The sequence below is a fragment of the Anguilla anguilla genome, chromosome 6 (genome assembly GCF_013347855.1).
Source record: "Anguilla anguilla isolate fAngAng1 chromosome 6, fAngAng1.pri, whole genome shotgun sequence".
NCBI classification, from domain to species: Eukaryota; Metazoa; Chordata; class Actinopteri; order Anguilliformes; family Anguillidae; genus Anguilla; species Anguilla anguilla.
Genome location: NC_049206.1, coordinates 11,375,871 through 11,397,483, shown reverse-complemented (window position 1 = coordinate 11,397,483; position 21,613 = coordinate 11,375,871). Strand labels below are relative to the sequence as shown.

General features: G+C 45.8%; 1 protein-coding gene across 2 annotated transcripts in view; it reads right to left on the bottom strand.

Moving 5' to 3' along the window:
* LOC118229786 (transforming growth factor beta receptor type 3-like) overlaps window positions 1-20,596 on the bottom strand; it is a 70,824-nt gene extending 50,228 nt beyond the window's left edge. Inside the window, exons 1-2 of one of the 2 annotated variants that reach the window (XM_035422135.1) lie at window positions 20,333-20,596; window positions 12,728-12,883 (exon numbers count right to left, since the gene is read on the bottom strand). In XM_035422135.1, the coding sequence (XP_035278026.1) occupies window positions 12,728-12,788 (61 nt within the window). In that variant the 5' untranslated portion in view covers window positions 12,789-12,883; window positions 20,333-20,596. The remainder of the gene's footprint in view (window positions 1-12,727; window positions 12,884-20,332) is intronic. The other variant, XM_035422134.1, reaches the window with a different exon arrangement.
* Between the last annotated feature and the right edge of the window lie 1,017 nt (window positions 20,597-21,613).

Here is a 21,613-nt window from a genome sequence, read left to right as displayed (position 1 = left end):
AAAATGTGTCACACAGTCTTCCTTTTGTCGCTTTGAAAATGAGTCCTGCGGGTAGGTACTGTACCTTTCTGCACAGGAACCACGTTTTCCAAGAAAACTGCAGGGGAAGAGAGGAGTTGAAAAACGCGCGCAGCCACCCACATCTTTTAATTTTAACATGCCGCAGAAGATTCCACCGGGTTGACAGGGGGGCGGGGAGGGTGGCGGGTTGTGGAGTGACGGGGCAGCGGCGGCAGTGAGTAATTCTCTTCACCAGATAGGAAGCGTGCAGGTCGAGCTCCCAGCAACACGGCTTTATAGTTCAGCAGCACAGAGCCTGCAACAGCTCACCAAGGGGCTCCTGGGTAGGACTGCTCCACTCAAGGGTGGCTGTAAGACAGCCACTGTGTCAGCCAGCTCCATTCCTGCCTGGTCAGATACCCAGACAGAGGAGCCCCCGACTCGTAAGGCTTCGCAGAGGAGGAAGAGAACGGTCGCAGTGAATAACAGTCTGGATATGACACGCCGGTGAACCGCAAACGCCACACGAGCTCATCACTCTAACCCCACACCATCCTGTTCCACCTCTTCCTCTTTTTTCACCTTTTCCTGTTTACCATTAACACACACAAACAACAAAAAAAAAAAAAACCCATCACGGACAGACATAATTCTTGCATATTGTGCTTGTATGCCATCCCAGACATAACCACTGTAGACAAGACAACCGTAAAGACATCACAAACCAACAGCTCAGTAAGACATGAAAATAACAAATAGTAAAATACTAAAGGAACTAAAGGAACTACAGGAAGTGGGGGGAAGGGGGTATCTCTTTAATGTATGACCTGATGTGAAAATGTCTGCTGAGTTTCCACAGGTGGCATGATGGGTAATTGAAAACTGATATTCTCAATTCATAGGCTACTTACACTCAAAAAAAGATATTATCATAACTGAATATGCACGAGACCTTTAGGTAATTTTGACAAATCCAGCTTGTTCAGAGGTGAACTATGTGGGGTATCACAGGAAATGTTTACGCAGACATTTTTATCTGCATTTTGTTCAATGGACTTAAGTGGACTTGATCCTGAGTTTGGTTACACTGTTGTAAGTCGCTCTGGATAAGAGCGTCAGCTAAATGCCTATAATGTAATGTAATGTAACATTGGATACAATGGCAATTAAAGCACTGAATCTAGAGGTACAAGTCAACCCAAAAACGAAAGAGCTCCAGGATTTTTGAAAAGTGACAGATCTACCCACCACTACCTCTTGAAAGGTCACGAGGCCACAATTCTGGGCACAGACGTAATGCCATTCAATTCCTATATTTAAAAAGCTTAACGGTCTTAACCGTTACTGTTGATGTCACTTCCTCCACTGCTTTTCATTTGGGATACAAATTTAGCATAGAATGCAGCTGCAATCAACGCAACAAGAGACAATACTTTGCACATTCCAAGTCAAGTATGTTACTATGAAAGTAATACCAAATGTGTGTTTCTAAATGAATCACCATCCAGCGGAGAGACAGGCCTGATGAATTATGGAGCACAGAAGACAAATTGTAAACTTATGGCTTTGCAGAATCAACCACCGCCTCAAATATAACTGAACAAACCAGAAACAGATGATTCAAACACTGAATCACAAAATACAAAAAATCCTCCAAAGCCATTTTTATGGCTTCTAATAATTGCCTATTAGCAATCAACTGAGCCTCAAAGCTCGCATTACAGTAATCAACTTCTCACGGTGACAAAATTAAGGAAGTGACTGCAACATTCGATAGGGACAGTTTCGTTGATTTGTTAGCTTGTGACGTGGTTTTTAGGACTCGTTTGGGGCAGGAAAAGCAAAAGGAAGAGAGGAGGAGGCGCTGAGCAGGATGAAGGTGGGCGCTCTCTCGCACTTTATCATGGAAACAGAAAAACTTTCCCACCAGGGCGTGAAATCTGAAACAAATGCAGTCCAGAAAATACCCGCAAAAGGCATGAAAGGACCCACCAGGTCATCTCCAGAAACAAATGGTTTTCAATGAGGAGACCTTGCCGATCACCAGACTGCGAGCTTTATGGGGGAACTCATTGGCCGTCTGCAGCAAGGTTTTGGACCTGCGATAAAGCTTAAGCACTTTCTGCTAGGGCCGAGATGGAACTGGGAAACTCAGAGGAAGAAATCGGGAGGATTAGCTTTGTTCCCTCTCCAAGGCCGTGGGCAGGGGTGGGTACAAATCCTACTTAAAAGGTGGAGACGGTCGAGGCGCTGACGAGCTGGGCCAGACTATGACTGCCCCAGTGGGACACACCTTTCACAGCAGATGTCTGGACGGGTCTGTCTGGAGGGGACGGGGAGGGGCTCTTATTTGAAATCAGGGGGTGGAGAACAGGCATAGATGAGATCCCAGGATGAGGAGCACAAGTTCACATGTGGATTAGAAAACGGGCCAGAAGTCTCGTGAAGACACGTACTGTAGACTCAAGGCCAGTATCCCCCAGGAGGTGAACCCCAAAGTAAAAAGAGAAGTCAAAAACCAGAGAAGAAGACATGTTCACTGATGAGCATGACTCAATGTGAAAGGTCCAGAGGAGGCTCAGTGGAGGGGAGGAGGGGGGTGTTCTGGAGATGATCAGAGTAATTCGGAATTGTGTACCTTTCCAAACAAATCCCGTAAGACATCCTCATCCAGCATGTTTCACAGGCAAAAACTAAAGCAATCCAACTACAGCCAAGAAAGATTTCACATTTGTGCTGTATTCCTTTTCTCAATGAGACAATACAGCAACCTTCCTAGAGATTGTGTACGCTGTACATTGACAGACCATGTCAACCAAACAGTCAGCGGTTTCTAACAAACAGTATGACTCAGGGAACTAAAAGTCTCTTTACGACCTCAGATGTAAATCATGAATTTTCGGCGGGGCTTTGAAGTGAAGGATAACAATGCGGGTTGCCGTAGGGAAGGAGGGGATGACTCACTCACGCGGGAGCACGATACCCTGTCTCAGTCTTCAGCCGCTAGCACACTAGTAAATGCAGCAGGACCCCGAGCTCCGCAGTCTGTGTTGGCCATAGGAGGAGGACAAATTTAACACATTATAATAGGCTGATGTCAGAAGCATCATTTAGCATCAAGGAGGTAGAGAAGAGTGAGAGTTTGCCTGGGGTGCAACGTGCCTCCTCTTCCCCCATCCCAGTGAACAATCCCTCAGCCTCCCCCACACCCCCACCCTCTGAACCCCATCCCTCTTGGGCCGTCTCACTAAACAATCCTCCCCACCACCCTCTAACAGCATGGACCCCACCCCGCCCCCCAACTCCCCCCAATCCCCAAGGTATAACACAATTAATTTGTTCTTTGTGCAGAAGCGTGTCCTGTTCTTCTCACCCCCCTCAACTGCTTCAACAATGGCTTTGGCACTGCCCTCTGCTGGACCACACAGCCGCCCTCAGCTGTTAACACCGCATTCAAAAGCCACCCATTTTCAATGAGATTTTTTTTAAAGGCTCATTCTAATTACAGCTTCTGTTGAACGGATACCCTATTTTCCTCTGTGCTCTATGGGTTTCTGGGGGGTAAAAAGACAGAGGGGTCAAGGGGGTTCCTTAGCAAGCAGTTTGTTTCTTTGTCCAGCCGTATGGATTTTCTGCATGCACCAGCAACAGGTTGCGGAGGCCATAAACAGTGGGAAGTAATGGAATGTTCCTTAAGAACACGCTGACCCCAGTTGTCCGTCGGTCTCAGATATATATCACGAGAAAGCAGTAGCGTGCCGTCCTCTCTGCTAAACAGTACGCCGCCTGTGACACCACCTGAATAAACTCTCTTGCCTCTGAGCGAGGACAGCCCATAAACACAGGAAAGCGTCCGCAACAACAGCAAAGGGCGACACGCAAGCGTGTCCAGCCCGGGCCTGGGTAACAGATGAGTGCTTCCTCGCTCCATCACTGCCAAAACTGGATCCACTTCCACTCAACTTACAGGCTTAAGGAAGTTCTGCTACATAAACCAGGAAATTGTTTCTCTGTGATCCTTCGCAATTACAAAGTACAAACTTTCACATTCACAGCGTCGCCTCGGCAACAGACTGCAAATCACCACATCCATCATCACAGCAAATTACTGCATCCACCATCGCGAGAGGAGAAAATCTAAATCTTGCGTCCCTCTTCCAGTTAAATGAAACCGTGCTGGGAGTAGAGGGGGGGAGAAATTCCCCTGGCTTGCCTTAACTCAAAGGGCAGAATCAGACCGAACGGCGTGTCCAGCAACAGGCCGCCCCATGAAACACTGCACAGGGAGCGCTGGATCCCCACTGCTAAAACACAAATGGAAGCGAGCAATCATCTGTAAGAAATCACGCATGACAGCATGGGCACAAGAAATCAGGAAAGTGACAAGTTTGCCACAGTGACAGAAAAAGTGAAATCACGTGGCACCGTAAAAGCTTGAGTTCAAACAGAGACTGGTATCGGTTTCAGTATTTCTCAGTTACGTTGCAGAGCTTATCGGCGTAGGCAGAAAAAAGGGCCTATACCGCATTCTTACCTACAAGGGAATTGCCCAAATCATGTTCATGTAACAAACACCTGTAAATCTATACTTTAAGTATGGACCGCAGAAACTGAGGCTGTTCACAGCATTTTATTATGCATTTCGAACCCTCATACATTGTGCCCTCAAACATGGATTTAATAAAACAACAGTTTAAATTATCCTTGTGAGTGCTGTCCATTTTCTCTTTCATTCATAGTTTGTGGGAATCAGCACCAAACTATTAGTTAATACACTTGAGTTGAGCACATTAATTTCTTTTAATTTTCGAACTATGATATACCCCACCAAGCATGACTGCAACACTGAGAAATGAGGTCCCAGTTTCATAGACTGCCCATAAGACCTATAGATCATCCATTTTATTCTGAAGTATAGAAGTAGATAACATGAAGGCATCTGGAAGCCATCTGCCCCCATCTCAGCTGTGATATGGTGGAAACCAATGGGGGGAAAAAGCAGGGACGGGCGGGGGCGGGGCCTGGAGGGGGGGCGTGGTCAGTCGCATCCACAGCCTGCCAAATGTACCAGGCCACAGATAAACTTAACAGTCACTAAAGGTGCATGAGCTAAACTCCCGGTGAGCCTGGAACAGAGGAGTCAAAAACCTTACCTTTATATCGATCATTACTCTCAACCTATTTTGACTTGATAATCACATCACATACTGTACAGTAAGGAGATGGGGTACCGACACGACATTAGAGAAGTAAATCCCAAAATATAAAGGCCGACTGAAAAATAAAAATGGGCAGTGCTGAAAAAAATGGGAGGGACATGACTGACAGAGGGTGCTCCTTTTTAATCCTGTAGAATATATGCTACTGTATATACGGTATAGCCTGGGCGTAGTCATCACCAGAGCCAGTTAAAAACCACTCGGGAAAAGCAGGAAAAACTGACAAAAACCACAAGCAGGGTGATCAAAACGCCCTCAGACGTCCTCGTAACTGCAGCGGGGGGGGGGGGGGGGGGAAGCTGAGACTCAGCCGTGAAAAATAACATTCGACCTCAAAAAAGAACATGGCACACGTCCTCCATTTCATACAGCCGACAACAACAAAAAAAAAACCCCATCTCATACCTGCTGAAGCGGGCTTGTTTTTACAGAATGAGCCCTTCTATGAGAGCCAAAGAGAGCCCGGGCCAGATTTAGGCTACTCCTTTTCCTTTCTCTCAATGGAGGTGTGCATCAAACAGCTCCTTCTCACTGGCTTTTTTTTTTTCACCGCCGCACTGAACACAATGGAAAAGGCACGGTCACCCCAGCTGGGCTGTATTAGCGCTAGCCCAGAGTGATTTAAATGCCTGCTTACTGGCAGGGCCCAGCACACACATGTGTGTGTTTTCCATACAAGCCAAGGAGGCGGCCGGGATGGATTTCATCGGTCGGGCCTGTTTATCTCCGCAGATCTGTTTCACGGAACCCGGGACTTCCGAGCAGGGAGCAGCGCTTGAATGCTATCCAAGTAGTGTGTGTGTGTGTGTGTGAATATGTGTGTGTGTGTGTGTGTGAATGTGTGTGTGTGTGAATGTGTATGAATGTGTATGTGTGCGTGCGTGTGTGTGTGTGTGTGTGTGTGTGTGTGTGAATGTGTGAATGTGTGAGTGTGTGTGTGTGTGTGTGTGTGTGTGTGTGTGTGTGTGTGTGTGTGAATGTGTGTGTGTGTGATTGCACGTGTGTGTGTATGTGTGCGTGCATGTGCATGTGCATGCGTGTACTCATGAGGCCCTATGCAGGCACATGTATGCACAGGCCCTGTAAGAGACCTATTTACCAGGGCAGGAGCCAGAACCAAACCATTCCATTCACTCACACTGTATGTAGCTACATACACAGCACACAAGGCCGTTTCAAAGCTACGGGGCAGAAAGAACAGCCTCATTCATCACGGAAAACGCACCATGGAAAACTTAATTAGATACCAAATTTCCATGACTCTACTCACCAACTGGTTTTCGATCAATAAAACAGCAGCCACGAGATATGTAAACCCAAAATCCACATATGTATTAATATTGCATGCTGCATAATGTGAGTTTAAAAAAATCTACAGGAGAAAGGCACACCCTGCCATCATAACGATTAGATTGGCTCCACTCAATGAAGCATGTGGAATATTGTAACCAGGCCTCAGAGGATCTCTGAGCTGGCAGCAAAGCAAGCCAATACAAACACACAGTGAGCTGCCCAGTAAATGAAACTAATAGTGGGGTCTAATAAGTAATGCGCAGTGCGGATTGTGTCCATTGCACAATTCATCTCAGCAGGGGTGGAAAATCCAGTTTCAGAAAGTAAAAGTCCTCCCCAGTATTTTGTTCAGCTGGATTTGCTGATTAGCACAATTATTGAGTCAAGAGATACAAACTAATTAGTGAAATCAGTCGGCTGAGTTCACAGGTGGAAGAAACACACGGCAGGACTTTCACATTCTGGCCCCTGGACTTTCCACCTTTGCTTCTCAGTAATGAACACACAGGAGCTGATGCAGTGAGACTTCATCAGGAGCATAAGCAGACTGTTTCTTAAAAGGTGATGGGGGCAGGGGCTTAGGGGGCTATAAAGGAAAAACCAAATGGAGTAAACAGAGTGGGTCAGCTCAGCACTGTATATGGTGAGTGCCATAACCCCGTTCAAGGCCTGACATGAGTATCACGTCTGCAATCAGACACAGTCCAACTTACTACTTCGACACAGCTACATTTATTCAACAAGTCCTACTTTCACATCATCATTGTGACAATGCATAACATCCTCAAAAACAGACACTGTAGCGTTGGAGCGTCCGTCATTCTCAAATGAAGCCAAAGGCACATTTCCACAGAAGTGGAATACAAAGAATCTATATATCTATCTATCTAAATTGTATTTTTAAAGAGGCGTGTATCACGGACGGCTATATCCAACGTTAAACCTTCCCCTCCGACAGCGCTTCCCAGACACCGTGCAGCTCGCACTCGAGTGGAACGTCCCACGCTGCCAGCGTGCGGCTGACTGGTTTTCGGTTGCTACGTAAACATTTCCCCGTTGCCGCGCGAGGCTGCCAACCCTGCGGCCGGGCACGCCGGCTGCCGGGGGCCCGCGAGCCAATCACGGGCAGGGCATCTGGCCCGGCGCATCCGAAGGGCCCCGTTCGGAACGAGTCCGCCGTGAGCGGAGGAGAGGAGAGGAGAGCGGAGCGGGGGAGCTGGTCTGCCCCTCCCGCGGCCGTCCCGCGGACCAATCCCCTCGCAACGGTTGCGCAATCGGTTCTTGGCACCGCCTCGTTCGGGACCCCGCGGAGTTCAGTGGATACAGATTTCGATTACGACTCCAACCTCTCGCTCGACGCTCCCTCCAGAGCCAACGGCGGACTGCCACATAAGGGAGGGCTGTCTGAGAGAGGAGCGCGGTCGAAAATTAAAAGCAGTTTTTAAAAGAAAAAAAAAAAGGAGAACAGTACCACTGGTGCGCAGTGCCTTCGGAGCACAAATCAAACTGACGGGAGTGTTCTAATCGCTGGCGTGTCCTGATTCTTTCAGGTGGCGTACGATTGTTTTACAGCGACCCATTTCCTGCAGGAGACGTGAGGAGTTTGAAGGGTGTTTCCTGGTCTTGGTTATAAATTTAGACTGGCACGTTCCTCACAGGCTTTAAGATAGTGACACATAATGAATGGGAGAATATATCCCTTTCACTAGGGCTTGCCGCTTTTGTCGAGAGGTAAACCTAATATAACTTTTACTCATAACTTCATACTGTGAATAGGGGGGTAGGTCAGAAACGAAAGAACATGATACATTTTGTATGTAAGGAAGACACACTTAGCATTATAAATTGTTCTCCTTGTCCTCTTGACAAGTAATACGCCAAACATGTTACCTGGTAGGAAACATTTTTCTTTCTTTTCATTTTGTAACGGATCTTCAGAACATGAACGCAAAGTTTCAGCTGACAGTTCACTTGTCTTGCAGTCTTCTTCAAATGCACAAAGTCACCAGAGAGCATGATGTCACCTCTGAACAAGGAGTTCATCCACCGCGTCTGCGGACTACATACCCCCTGGAGAGAAAAAGATATAGGAAGAAAGCGCTTCTCCCTTCCGTTCAGAGGCGTCCGTCCATGTTCACTTGAACAGGACGCCTTACAGAATGAAATATTGCGCAATGACGGCACGGACAAGGCCTCGCCCGTCCAAGCGTGAGTCAGTTTGTTCTCGGTCACGTCTCCGTCTCCGAGGGACCCCGGCGGTGGAGCAGAGGGCCTTCGACGCGGTCGGCGTCCTGCCGGAGCTGTTTTTGGCAAGCCCCGTGAATGAATTTCTGGACCCGGCCCCGCTGCACTTTTCTTTTTTTTTCTCCCCCATTATTTATTTTTTTTATTTTTTTGTTGCCGTGATACCAAAAGCTTTGCGGTGGACGTGCTTAACGGAGGACTGATTTTTTTGGCAGGGGCCCACACAAAAAGGGGGGGGGGGACTGCAATCACAGACGGGGGGGGGGGGGGGGGGGGGGGGGGGGCGGGGGGCAAGGCAGCGCGACTAAGCCCAAATGGTACTGGTACTTTTTGGGACGTGGAGCGTTCGATGTGCCCCAAGGCAGGGAATTACCTAAGCGCCCCTCTGGTAGATTTAGAGCTTTAATACACGGATGTGATAAAGCAGCCAGCAAAGTGTCTGCACTCCATCTTCTTACTTTCACCAGGACTCCTTCCCTTATCCACAGCTGCTCCAAGCCTTCGCCTCTGCAGCGACATTCATTACTCACCCCCAGTGTGGTCACCCAGCAGAACACATGTCTAATAAGACATTAGAAAAAATGCTTAAACTAAAATGAAAACTTAAAACAACTTAATGGTCAATTTGTCTCTGGCCTTTTGCAGAGAGATGGATCTAGCTAGGTCAAACATTTGAACTATTTGCCTAGAATGCATATGCAACATCTTGTCTTGAGTCACGCTCAGTCCCTAATTCAGTGCTAGCCTTAAAACTGAGTACGATGAAGCAATGGCAGAGAGAACCCCAAATGGCCAAATGTTTCTTAACCTGTACTGTACACAAAGCAATAAAGCACTAATTTAATTTTCCATGTTTTATATATTAGACAAATGATGACTGACTTCTCCAAAAAACCTACTCATGACTCAGGTCAACATCAAGAGCATAATCAGAAACAGATTTCCAGATCCTGGATAATGAATTACAACATCCTGGATAATGAATGACTCATAGGCACTGCAGGTATCCGCTTATGGAAAGTGTGTGTGAGAGTGGGTGGAGGGGTAGATTAACAAATTAGTGAAGTATTTTGCACCCCATTTCTCCAGAATTTCTAAGCATTAGTCCGGTGGAGCAATACACCCAGCCATCCAGAAACAATGGCAGACTACGGCAATGCCGATTGAGGTCTCCCAGCCTCACAGGGAAGTGAATATTTGCCCAAAGTGTAGTCAAGGCAGGGAGGGTTTCAGTCACCAATGCTCGCTGCTCACTAGTGCCTCTAGTGGCCAATCATGTGCCTGCATGTGTCTGCTTGTGCTAGTTCTCCAGTACAATGGCCACACAGCTACTTGACCTGTACCGTGAAAATAAGTGCTGTTTATGCTTCAGAGTTTATTGCAAATGATGTGGCATACAACTGTGATTGGGCCTTCTACATGGAGAGAAAGTAGGTATAAAGAAGGTATAATATTATCCAGTCATGCATACCTCCTCACAAAATTCTTTAAATTTTTCACCATGGACTACATTTCCTATTTCACCTTAAACTGACATATTAATGCTAGCATGCCTGTGTGAGTCTTCTGTAACCTCCCCTTATCACAAAGAAAAATCACAGTCATTAGAAGATCCCAATATCAAAACCAAACCCACAAGTCACAGTGAATCAGTCACTGGAGGTTATGGTATGTCTACCTGCCAGTATAAAATGTTAGCAATTAGCCTGGAACGTTTGAGCCCCTGAGAGAACTTGCTGACACCTGAGAACTCCCGAGCTTTTTTTCGCAGGAAACTTATGGGTACGTGCCGACAGATCCATCCACAGCAACAAAAAACCTCCTTTGATTAATTAATTGAATTTCCCCTTTGATGTTTACAAGAATTTTGTGGCATAGCTGCGGTATTCAAAAAATGCAGACCTGTAAATATTTCTGTCTGAGTACACTGAGAGAGGCTGTGCCTCTGATGTACAGAAAATAATGACATTTGGGCCCAAGGGACATTAATGCCGTGGGCTTTGAACTCAAGCCACTGTCTACTTAATGTGGAGCTTGTTTTCTTATGATAGGGCAAACAACTACACATAAACTATGTGCTACCTTAATTCAGACACATGCAGCCTACCATGCTCTAGCCCTGCAGCAGAAACCGGCCTATTGACTTCATATTCACATTAAGAGGAAGCACAATGCTGGCACCAATGGTAATGTTCCACAGAAAGGCCTTGTTAAACGGCGCATGGAAAAGTTGAGTATGAGCTCATTGCCACAGTGAGGAGAGGAACACTGGAGATACAATTAGCTGAACGCACAAACAGATGCCGAGTCCGTGCCTCGCGCTCACCCTCAATCTGATATTCAGCACCTTTAAAGGAGCTACGGCCACCCCTGCACAGCTTTTCCCTGGGAAGTCAATGCAGCTCCATTTTCACGAGTGCTTGTTCTGTACACACCTATCCCACACAGACACATTCATTACACCATCTGCTTCTCGTAGCGCTACATGTACGCGTGCCATCAGATTGCTAATGTAACATCTGAGAGCACATTTAGGTTGCTATTACAGTAGATCGGGAGAAAAAAACACAGCAAACTTTACACTAGATCAGACAAATATGATTTGTGGTCCGTAAAAATAAGGGAAATACTGGATGTAGGAGTCACCACAATCCCCAATACTCATTTTCCAGACCTTCCTCAGGATCCAGCCCACACCGTAAATGTTTCCAAGACTGGAGAGGCACAGGGCTCAAACCTTCAAACCCCAAAACCACATCTACACCTCTGCTATTGTTTCTACTTCGGGCTTGTTTTCCTCTAACGGCGATACGCCGTCTGTCCTGCCAAAACAGAAAGAAATAACAGCTCTGAAGCTCGCCCCAAATAACCTTCCCATCTACCGAGCCTTTACACGGAAAGTCACAACGAGGTCGGGAAGTCATCAGAGTGACGCCCGGGGACTGAGAACGAAGCCGTCAGCATTTTGGAAAGCGCTGAATCTCGGTATCCGCGATGTGAGGGAGGCTGTTTGGCGACACACCCAGGAAGATGCAGCTCAGGGAGGAAGTCCAAGAGAGAGCCGTGATTGGTGGAGGGGCTCAATAACAACAACAAAAAAAAAGACTTCATTCTACAGCAGAAATAAACGATGTCGTCAGCCGGTCGGATTCGCTCAGCTGAGGCTTCAGTGGACAGGCTCCCTTCACTGTCTGCACCTCTCAAGTCCAAGATCACAACTCAAAAGAACAACATGCAGGCTTCAGTTATGGCCTCAGATAGTCATAAAACAGGTCTCTGTGAAAGATATGTTCCCTGTTCAAATCCCAGTACGGTCAAAGTGGCTTACCATGAGTGCAGGCTTAATGTAGGAAAAATTGAAGACCTAGGCCAAAATAGTGCACTGTATGCTCTGCTAAATAACTACCCTTTTAAAAGGAAATCACTCCCATTTCAGAAAGTGTTTAGGAGTACTTAAAACAAACCCAAATGAAGTAATCCACCAATAAGAAGGAAGTGTTGATAGATTACATGACATTACAGGCATTTAGCAGACACTCTTATCCAGAGCAACTTACACAGCTTTTTACACAGCATTTACATTGTATCAAATTACACAGTGCGATATAGGCTGAAGCAATGCAGGTTGAGTACAACAGCAGAGTCCTACCGGGGAATCGAGCCTGCAATCTTCAGGTTACAAGACCAAATCCTTACCAATTTTATTGGGGCGACATAGCTCAGGAGGTAAGAGCAGTTGTCTGGCAGTCGGAGAGTTGCCGGTTCAATCCCCGCCCTGGGAGTGTCGAAGTGTCCCTGAGCAAGACACCTAACCCCTAACTGCTCTGGTGAATGAGAGGCAACAATTGTAAAGCGCTTTGGATAAAAGCGCTATATAAATGCAGTCCATCCATTATTACACTGCTGCCCAAGATGGAAGCCCTGGTTTAGACATCTTTGTACCTCTTGCAAAGAAACAAAAGGACACTTACCAGCAGAGGCCATGCAGCAAAAGGAGAGGACAAAGCAAAACGTGACGTCTCTTCCCGCCATTACAGTAAAGCTGAGCGTATCTCAGGACGCAGAAAAGGAATTCTCCCCGATGGCAGCGCGATGTACTTTTCCTGCAGAAGAACTGAAATCCCTCTCTGTAAAGAAAAGAACAGTAATGTGGGTCAGCACACACAGGGCCACTTCAACACAGACAACAGGAGGGAGTAAATAATAACAATAATAATAATAATAATAATAATAATAATAATAATACATCGTATTTATCAAGCACCTTTCTGAGCACTCAAGGTCACCTTACATTGTATAAAAACGTAAGTTAGAGCGTCACACTGCAACACACAGGAAGGTCAACAGCCCGGGGACCCGGGCTTCATCTGGAAAAGCTAATCGCCCCTCGTGTGAGTTTTCAGGCAGCTTCCTTGACTCAGCTGGCCTACTGCTTTTGAACCGTGACTTGTGCGCCCGGAGGCGAACAGCGCAATCCGGGGGCCGTGACCCCGAACGCGATACTCCACGGCCATTCCGCGTGACAAAAAGTCCACCGGCTGGAAATCGCCGGGGCTCCGCTCGGCCGAGTAAGCAGATCACGTGCGGTCTCGCGTTAACGGCCGTGACCGCAAACTGGTCCTTAGGAGGGGGTTCATCTTCGGTCAAGCCCAGAGAGGTAGAGTTAAACATACACTGACCCCAGGCCCACAGTTGACATCATTGGCACGGTTTCTCTTTATCTTAACAACTCTTACGGAAAACAAAGGACACCGTCAAACAATCTGACGTCACGAAAACAGAGACAAATGCTTTGGGTACAAGATTCCTTTTGAAATTCTAACATGCCCAACCAAAGGAACGGGACAGGCAATAGCTTGTTTTGGTGATTCAGTGAAGCCTTCCAAAGCTGCATGTGAAAGGCACAGAAATGCTAAGGCTAATCAGGGTTCCCGCTACACGTAGCTTTTCTCTTTCCTACAGATTCCACAGACTCCACGTGAACAATGGAACATGCTGCCATTATAATGACTCAAAATACAATATCAAGACCAAAATGAGATATTGGAGCATTTCGCAATACCTGGGAAAACGTCCAAATTATGGCCTCTTTCACATGTTGCAACATATTTTTGTGAATGTGCTCTGAAAATTATGTCATTATATTTTCCCAAAGCCCAGATATTCACAAATATGTTCAAATACATTTCTTTAAGGGCCCATCTGAGAGCATTCTCCCTGTTCCCAGCACTAGAGACGAGAACCAGCCACCTTGACTCGTGAGTGAAGAAAGAAAACTCAAATGAAGGTCAGGACATGTGAAGAGGGTTTATTCCCCCAAACGTGTTGCAGCGGTCATGAGTGCGGGGATCTAGCCAATACTGCGTTCCTTTGTGTGCTTTAGTGTATTTGAGTGCCAGTCGTAGCCGTTAGCTCCCCCCCAGGCTAAAACTGTCATTCAAAAAAAATGTTACTTCTCTTGTGAATCAAGGTGACTCATTTCCGTCTTTGGGTTTTTGGCCGTCTTAAGAGTACTTATATTTCATACTTATTTACTTAATGTTTCTTCTGCTGCTATACGCAAATTGAACTCTTTTTAGCAATATTTCCCAGAAATCCTTTTGATATTCTTCATATTGATCAATATCTTAAAAACATTTCATTCGTAAAAATACGAAATGTATGCAAGAAATGTCATAAATGTATGCACTTTATACTTTTAAACTGCAAATTTAAAGTAATATGCAGGAAAATGAGAGGATTTGCAGCATGAACCTCCTTAATCTTCTATCGTCAACATTTATCGCCGGAGACAGCACATCTTTCAACATATACACCATAAAATCAGTTTAAAATAATCAAAAATCATAAAACCATCCACACACAATATCACTATTGTACATACAAAGATTTTCAGAACTCTGCCATCTTTCAGGTGGCAATGCTGCATAATTACAGTTAAGCATACAGAAAAGAAATCTGTGCACTGCTATTAGCCTACATACATTTAGTCCATACTTGGTTAAACTTTAACTTCAAATCTCAAAAGGCCAAAAAGACGCTAACAATCGATTTTTAAAAAGCACATACACTACATTATAATGGTAAAGAGAGCAAGGATTAATTTGATAATAATCCAGTGTGACTTCTGAAGAATCTGACCGCTAATGGAGATCTGCATGAGGTGACCAGAGAACACATGAATGTGTGAGGCTGGCCCTCTCGCAGTTTTCACAGGGCTTCTGGGATTACTGTACAAAAGGAGCTTATGAAAGCAGAGGGCTTCGTGACAAAAGAGGGCTAATTCCCCCACGCGACACCAAGGCCCGGAGCTGTGCCCTTCCCCACAGGCCCCCGTCAGCCAAATGAGGTCCCGGGCAGGTGACTCGGACCAGGCCGGCCCGCACCCAGACCCCAACCCCGTTTTCCTCCTGCAAGAACAGAGGCTGAATTAGGAGGAATTATGGGAATGGCGGGAGTCCCATGACGGGACGCCGGGGCGACAATGAAAATAACAGCAGGATGATGACAATGGACAATGGCTTCGCTGACTGGACAGGGTAAAGGAGAGATGGTGTGAAAGTCGGTTCTCTGCCCCAAAGTGACGGCCCCATTCGTCCTTCATACGCCGTAAACCTTTCCGGAACGTGCCTCTGCATCACCCAGCGGCGCGGCCGACCACGCCGTAACCGTCACAGCGCGCCGTAACTCGGATACCTGGCGCCTCGCCAGAGGAGTCACCCCGCGAATGTTCCGCGTCGCATTTCGATGAAGGCGCGAGGTCACGCAAGGTGAGAGAGAAGCCGGGGCTTCCGGTACACCGACGCGAGGAAGAAACGCTCAGAGGTGGAGCGCGTCACAATTCCCACGGCAATGTCTGTGGCTGCAGCGTGGCAGAGAACGTGATGGCTTTGTAGTTGGGGGGGGGGGGGGGGGGGGGGGGTGGGGAGGGGGCAGCAGACTGGCAGACTGGCAGCACACACAGCTGTGGTAACAATGAGTCTTTCACTGCCTGGCAGCTGCAGGGAGGCGTACTGCAATTCTAAAACATCTCTACAAATTTTCTACACATCTCTACACTTTCGGCAGTGGGACGGGGACTGACTAGCTGCCCCCTTTACCAGCAGGGGAGTTGGGGGGGGAGGCGGGGACACAAGTCAAGGGCCATAACAAGTGCCACTCACTCACTGACTCACCATGTGAGCTGAGAAACAGCCCAGCAAGTGCTATACAATATGAGACATTCATGTGAGTGTTTGACAAGCAGGGTCTTTCCCACGTTTTAAGAAGGGGGAGGTGAAGAGAAAAACAGTGAAATTTTAAAAGGGGCCCCTTTGTCTCCTCCTTCTGTGTAATCCCCCCCTCCCCCCATTCCAGGTTGCAAAATCACAATGGTGCATGCCAACTACCTGCCAGTGCTTAGACTTATCACCTGACACCAGCTAAAATCAAGGGCAATGTAAACTTCAGCTTGAGTGGGATTTACTGTGACGGGTACCCTTACATGACTTCAGTAGCACAGGGGCCAGTCCCCTAATCTCACTTCGCTCTGTTCTGGAATACCCATTAAAGGAGTAACAGCCCTCAGACCGCACAGAGCTATATGCATCTGCTAAATGCCCAAATGTAAAGGAAGTTACAGTACAAATAAAAGAGATTTTACACAGCTGCTTGGTCACAGATATCCATGTCCAATTTTACCATACAAATACAGGGACTTCAAGATTTTTTTTTCAACAAACACTTTGGCTAGGTATTTTTTATTGCTGAATTGACCAAGCTGTGGAACACAAATTAAATTATTCCAGAGCCAAAATTTATCCTTGCCAGGTTGAAGAATCAAATCTTAATAAAAATCTAAATCAAAGCTCCCTGGAGATGGACTTAACCTGTCAGTGCTGAAGCCCCCGCCTCTCCTGACAGGGTTCACATGGCAACAGTAAAGCCAAGGGCCTGTCAGCAGCGTGATGGCGGACGCCTGTCCCGTATATACCATAACAGGCTGTCACTGATAAACACTGGAGACAGCTCTGACCACAGCCGGCCCGGTCCTTGAACTCCAACCGCTGCGCATCGACACGCACGGAAACAATCGGGAAGGAGCAGGGGATGCTACCACTCCAGTCCCGGAGCGGAGAAAAGACGCAAATCCACTTGGCCGCGGGGAGAGCTCGCGAATAACAGCTTGACGTGTTGCCTAAGCACAGCCTAAACAAAGTCATGGATTCACCGTTTTCGACAGCCAGCAGCTATGCGGGGACGTAATGTGTTTAGAGTGGGACATCTGCTCCAGCGATAAACACGGAGCTGCGGTCTGAACGGACTCCCCTCGTCCCGGAGGCTCGGCGGCCAGTGTGGGTCACGCGTCGCGCCGCGCCGCGTCGGTGGCTAACGGGCCGGCCGGCCGGCACACGCACGCGACCCCCCGCTTCGCGCTCCCGTCCCGCTGGGAGCCCGGCGCTGACCTCACCGTACCCCCAGCAGCACACGAAGGTGGTCTCAGAGGACCCCCGTTCTGCCGCAAGCCTCCTCACCGACACACAAAACGCAGCACACGCAACTACACGCAGGCCCTCCCGCATACACTCGCCAGGTTTACTGACTTATTTCTGTCCGTCACACCGCACTACTTTTTTTTTCCTGTCCTGATGCAGTATATGTTCTCTCAGAGCATTCCCAAAGAAAAAGTGTCAAAATCCAAAACAGAAAATGTGCTATTTGGCAATATACCTACAACTGTTCTTGATGTAGAGTACTTTTCAGAATGTATGCACTTTTGCCAAAATTGCAACACGGCAACAGCGAGAGGCAACGCTGTCTCACATTTGACCTTTTGGGTCAACCACAGTCCCTAACACAGACACCTCCCCCCAGCTCTTACCAGAAAAGGCTGATGAGTGTTGCCTCAGTCACCCCAAGAACAGGGATCAACTCTCATGAGAGAGCAACAGTGGAACAGAACGAAGTAGGGCCCAGGGGCCCCGGGGGCCTGACGTGTCATTCTACACTTTCACAAAACTCTGTCACCAAGGACCATTTCTTTGGCAGGATATCTACCAAACAAATAAATTAAATTAATAAAAATCTCTTTCTCTGCTCACCATTCTTCACAGGCATGAACCTTCCACCATCTCACACCTCCTCTTCAAAAACCCATTCATTGACAGCAGGCTAGGCTGAGAACGCTAATCCCTGAATGCTCAAATCTGCAGAACGCCTTCTTCACACCTAACAGCGGGGCAGAGCTAAAAAGAGTTCCTGTCCAAGTCCCGAAGGCTCCTTTTCACCCCTCACCTTAACTGCGCATCAATCAAAGGCATAACTGTTACTGAGCAGATGAGCCTTTCTGAGGACGTTCTTATCCGTCTCCTTAGGCTGTCAAGTTAGAAAAACAACCACGTAGAGTCTCAATGATGTTTAAAACAGGTTGAGAAGTATTCATGCATGTTTGTCTCTTGAGGAGGGTAGATATTGTTATTAAGTGAGGGTTTGTGTAATCCCAGAAGTTTCTGCGGAAACTTGCCACAGTGTTCACTTTTTAACAGACATGTACCATAAATAGACGGCAAACACTGGCCCTATGGTAAATATGCGCAGGCTGGTAGACAAAGTAGCAAATGCAAAAAGCAATGGCTTCAGAAAAACACACGTGAACATTACGATGTCTAACAGTAGGCTAAGTAAATTAATCTGAAGAGGTACTGAGGAGGATATTCAATTAAGCTCCCGCTGCGCATTTGAAGTGCTAGCAGACTCTTTCTTTGCCCTGAACACAGACAGCCCTGTAAAGCAATTCCGCTTCTTAATACTTAATTTTCCGATTTTCACTTCCGTTTGTTTTCATTAAATGGCATCACTTGAAAAGATAAAAGGGTCTGTATCTCCTAAAAAGATTGATGCTGATTAAGTAGGCTTCTACGTGCTTAAGTGTAAACACAGGTAAGCCCTTAATTATACAAGTGAATGCACACTCACTCATTCATGTGGCCAAAGGCTAAACAGATGAATTTATAACATCCTCTTACATACACGCAAATACAACGCTGTAATGAACCACCATCAAATAGCCTATACTGCAAATCCAGCACATATTCCATACACTCAATGGTATATTCATCATAAAAGCTACATGTTTCATAGCTGGATTTTTAATGCAACACAACTCCATCATCAAACACATTTAAGCAGAAAACATGGTTATTTCTTTATAAGCGAAATTAAGAAAGATGTTTAGTTTTTTTTTCTTCCTTTAAAAAAAAGCGCCTCTCCTGAGTAAGTACTGCTGCATGGTAATGAAAATTGTGTTTTTCTCTGAAAGTAAACTGAAATCGTTACCATACCTTTTGCTTATCGCTGGCGTTTAAAATATTACGTCTGTCCAATCACTGGCAACTGGTTTGTACTGAGGCTGTAAAGTTGTTTTTAGGGTGAAAATGTTGACAACCCAAAGACAACTGATCGACCATTTGGCCATATCTTTAATAACGGCAATATGAGGCAATGTTACCTTGAACGATATATATGACAAGAACACACAAATCCTCGCGAGTTTCAATTCCATAAGTTGCTGTAGGCAACGATATCTGACTTACTTTCCTACGGCAAGGATTCGGCTGTGCAAACTAGATTTAGAATAGGCTACTTCGGTTTTCAAATTCTCAAAAAATTGGTCTAAGACAGCAGCGCAGTACACATGGGCGCGTGCACACACACGCGCGCGCACACACGCCAATAACAATAATGGCACCAATATCACAGGGTTTTTGGTTACTGCTTCCATGAAAGTAAATAACACTAATATTCACTTCGGGTAGGTTAAATTGCATATGTTCATTGTTCCTATTTGTATGGCTAATATTAATTTTCATTGCTGTCGCCCTCGACATTATTTTGATTTCCCTGGGGCACTACTGTCCATGCCGCGCCAACTATTCATTCAAGACATTAAAGTGGATTACAAAGAAATTAGTAATTGGAGACATGAAGTACAGTATACTACCATTTTGTGATCCAATAAAATAAAACGTATGTTCCCTACGCGAAAACCGGAGTCCATGTCAAAATATTTACGCAGCTTCAACAATTTAAAGATTTCATTGTAACTTTGAGTTCAGTAAATTCAGCAGTCATGTAAGGCACCCACTGAACTGTTTGTGCAGCTATAGCTAAATGAAAATAACGACAGATTGTTTGAAATAGTTTCTTTTTTTTAATCCTGGGAACTCTTTGACATCGGCTATTATATCGATCGACGTAATATATTGGGTTAAGTAATCTATCGTTTCTTTTCCAAAAAGCATTCACAGTAGCCTAGTTGTTAATGCAGCAATTGATCAGTTTTTTTAATCTACGGTATCGTAAAAAAGTAGAAACGTCTATCCCATTTTGATAACCAATCCGTCCATGCGTGTAGTAGGCACGCTACATTTCCTTATAACCCGGAGGAGTACCAAAAACGTGTAGTCCTGGAACAACATCAGCGTTGCAAATAGCTCAGTTAATTTACCTCTTTGACAACATTTCAAATGACCTAACTCACAACGAAAACGTAGGTCAACCAATCACAAAATTCAAATCATACGCAGTCCAGGACGTACCATAAAGAATCTTCAGAAATGTCAAAAGTGGAGCTCAGTTGTCGAGTTGTAGCAGATAATTCCCGTAGATGAAGACAACCCGTGTTGCTCCCTTTCCTTAGCACAAAAGATGCAAAGCCCCGGAGATTCCACTTTTACAAAAATAAACAACTCAGTTTAATTGTTTTTGGGTAATACAAACTACTCTACGCTAATAAAAGTTGAAGTCTAGTGATAGCGCTCTGCTTTCACTACGCACGACTTCGGAGGTTGGACTAATAGATGACTACAAGCAACATCAATCAAGATGCATTTCTGGGTTTCGATTGGAGAGGAGCAGGAAGGTGGGATTTGAAACGAACGCTCCTCCTCTTTGTTATACCACAGGGTATGAAAAAATACTTTCCAGTTTTTTTTAAAACAATGAATTCATAGGCTATGCTTGCATAGCCAAGCATTCTGTATATGCGATTCAATAAATTGTCACAGGACAAATGCCTCTGATTTGAGCAGCCTTTTGGGGCAATTATGCACAAATATAAGAAAGCCCTCTTCTTTTCAGAGCACAAATATCCGTTATGTGTATTTAGATACGCTGAGCAGGCTAATTATAATATTTCTGAGGAATGAATGTATTAACAAAAACAATATTTTAAATAGTAAAAAGATAGCTGATATAATAGTCTATTATGTGTAGATGCTCCCATCTATTACTGCCTATATATTGTGTGTACAATTAGTTATTATTTTATGGATTGACTATTTATTTATTTGTTTGTTTGTTTATTCATTCATTCATTTAGTTATTGCTGTTATTTTTTTCCACATTATTCTCTTTGTGTCATGAAGGCCAAAGCCAAACACTATTTTAAGCCAATTCAGTTATTTGATGAGGTGTTTTGAATTGACATTTTATTGTTCAGTGTGAAATAAACCTGTCTCATAAAGGAATAAAGAGGGCTTTGAGCCCTCTATTGTGGTAAATATATAGCATGTAATCATAGACAGGACCAGGGCTGCCCCGGAGCTTTCGGGGCCAATAAGCAAAATGTTATGTGCATAACCCCCCCCCCCCCCCCCCCCTTTCTGTCTATTACGCTGAGATCACAGAAGGCTGAGGGAGGGTTTGCGACTGCAGACTAAGTGGGGGGTGGTGGCTGGGGGGTCCGAGTGGAGACTGCTATCATGGATTGGGGCTGGGGGGGAGGTCTATTTCGAACAGCGGTTATAAGCCAAGAAGGGGCCCTGTATGCAGTGCATATCTTGCATATAAGACAGGGCAGCACTGACAGCTATCCTCTC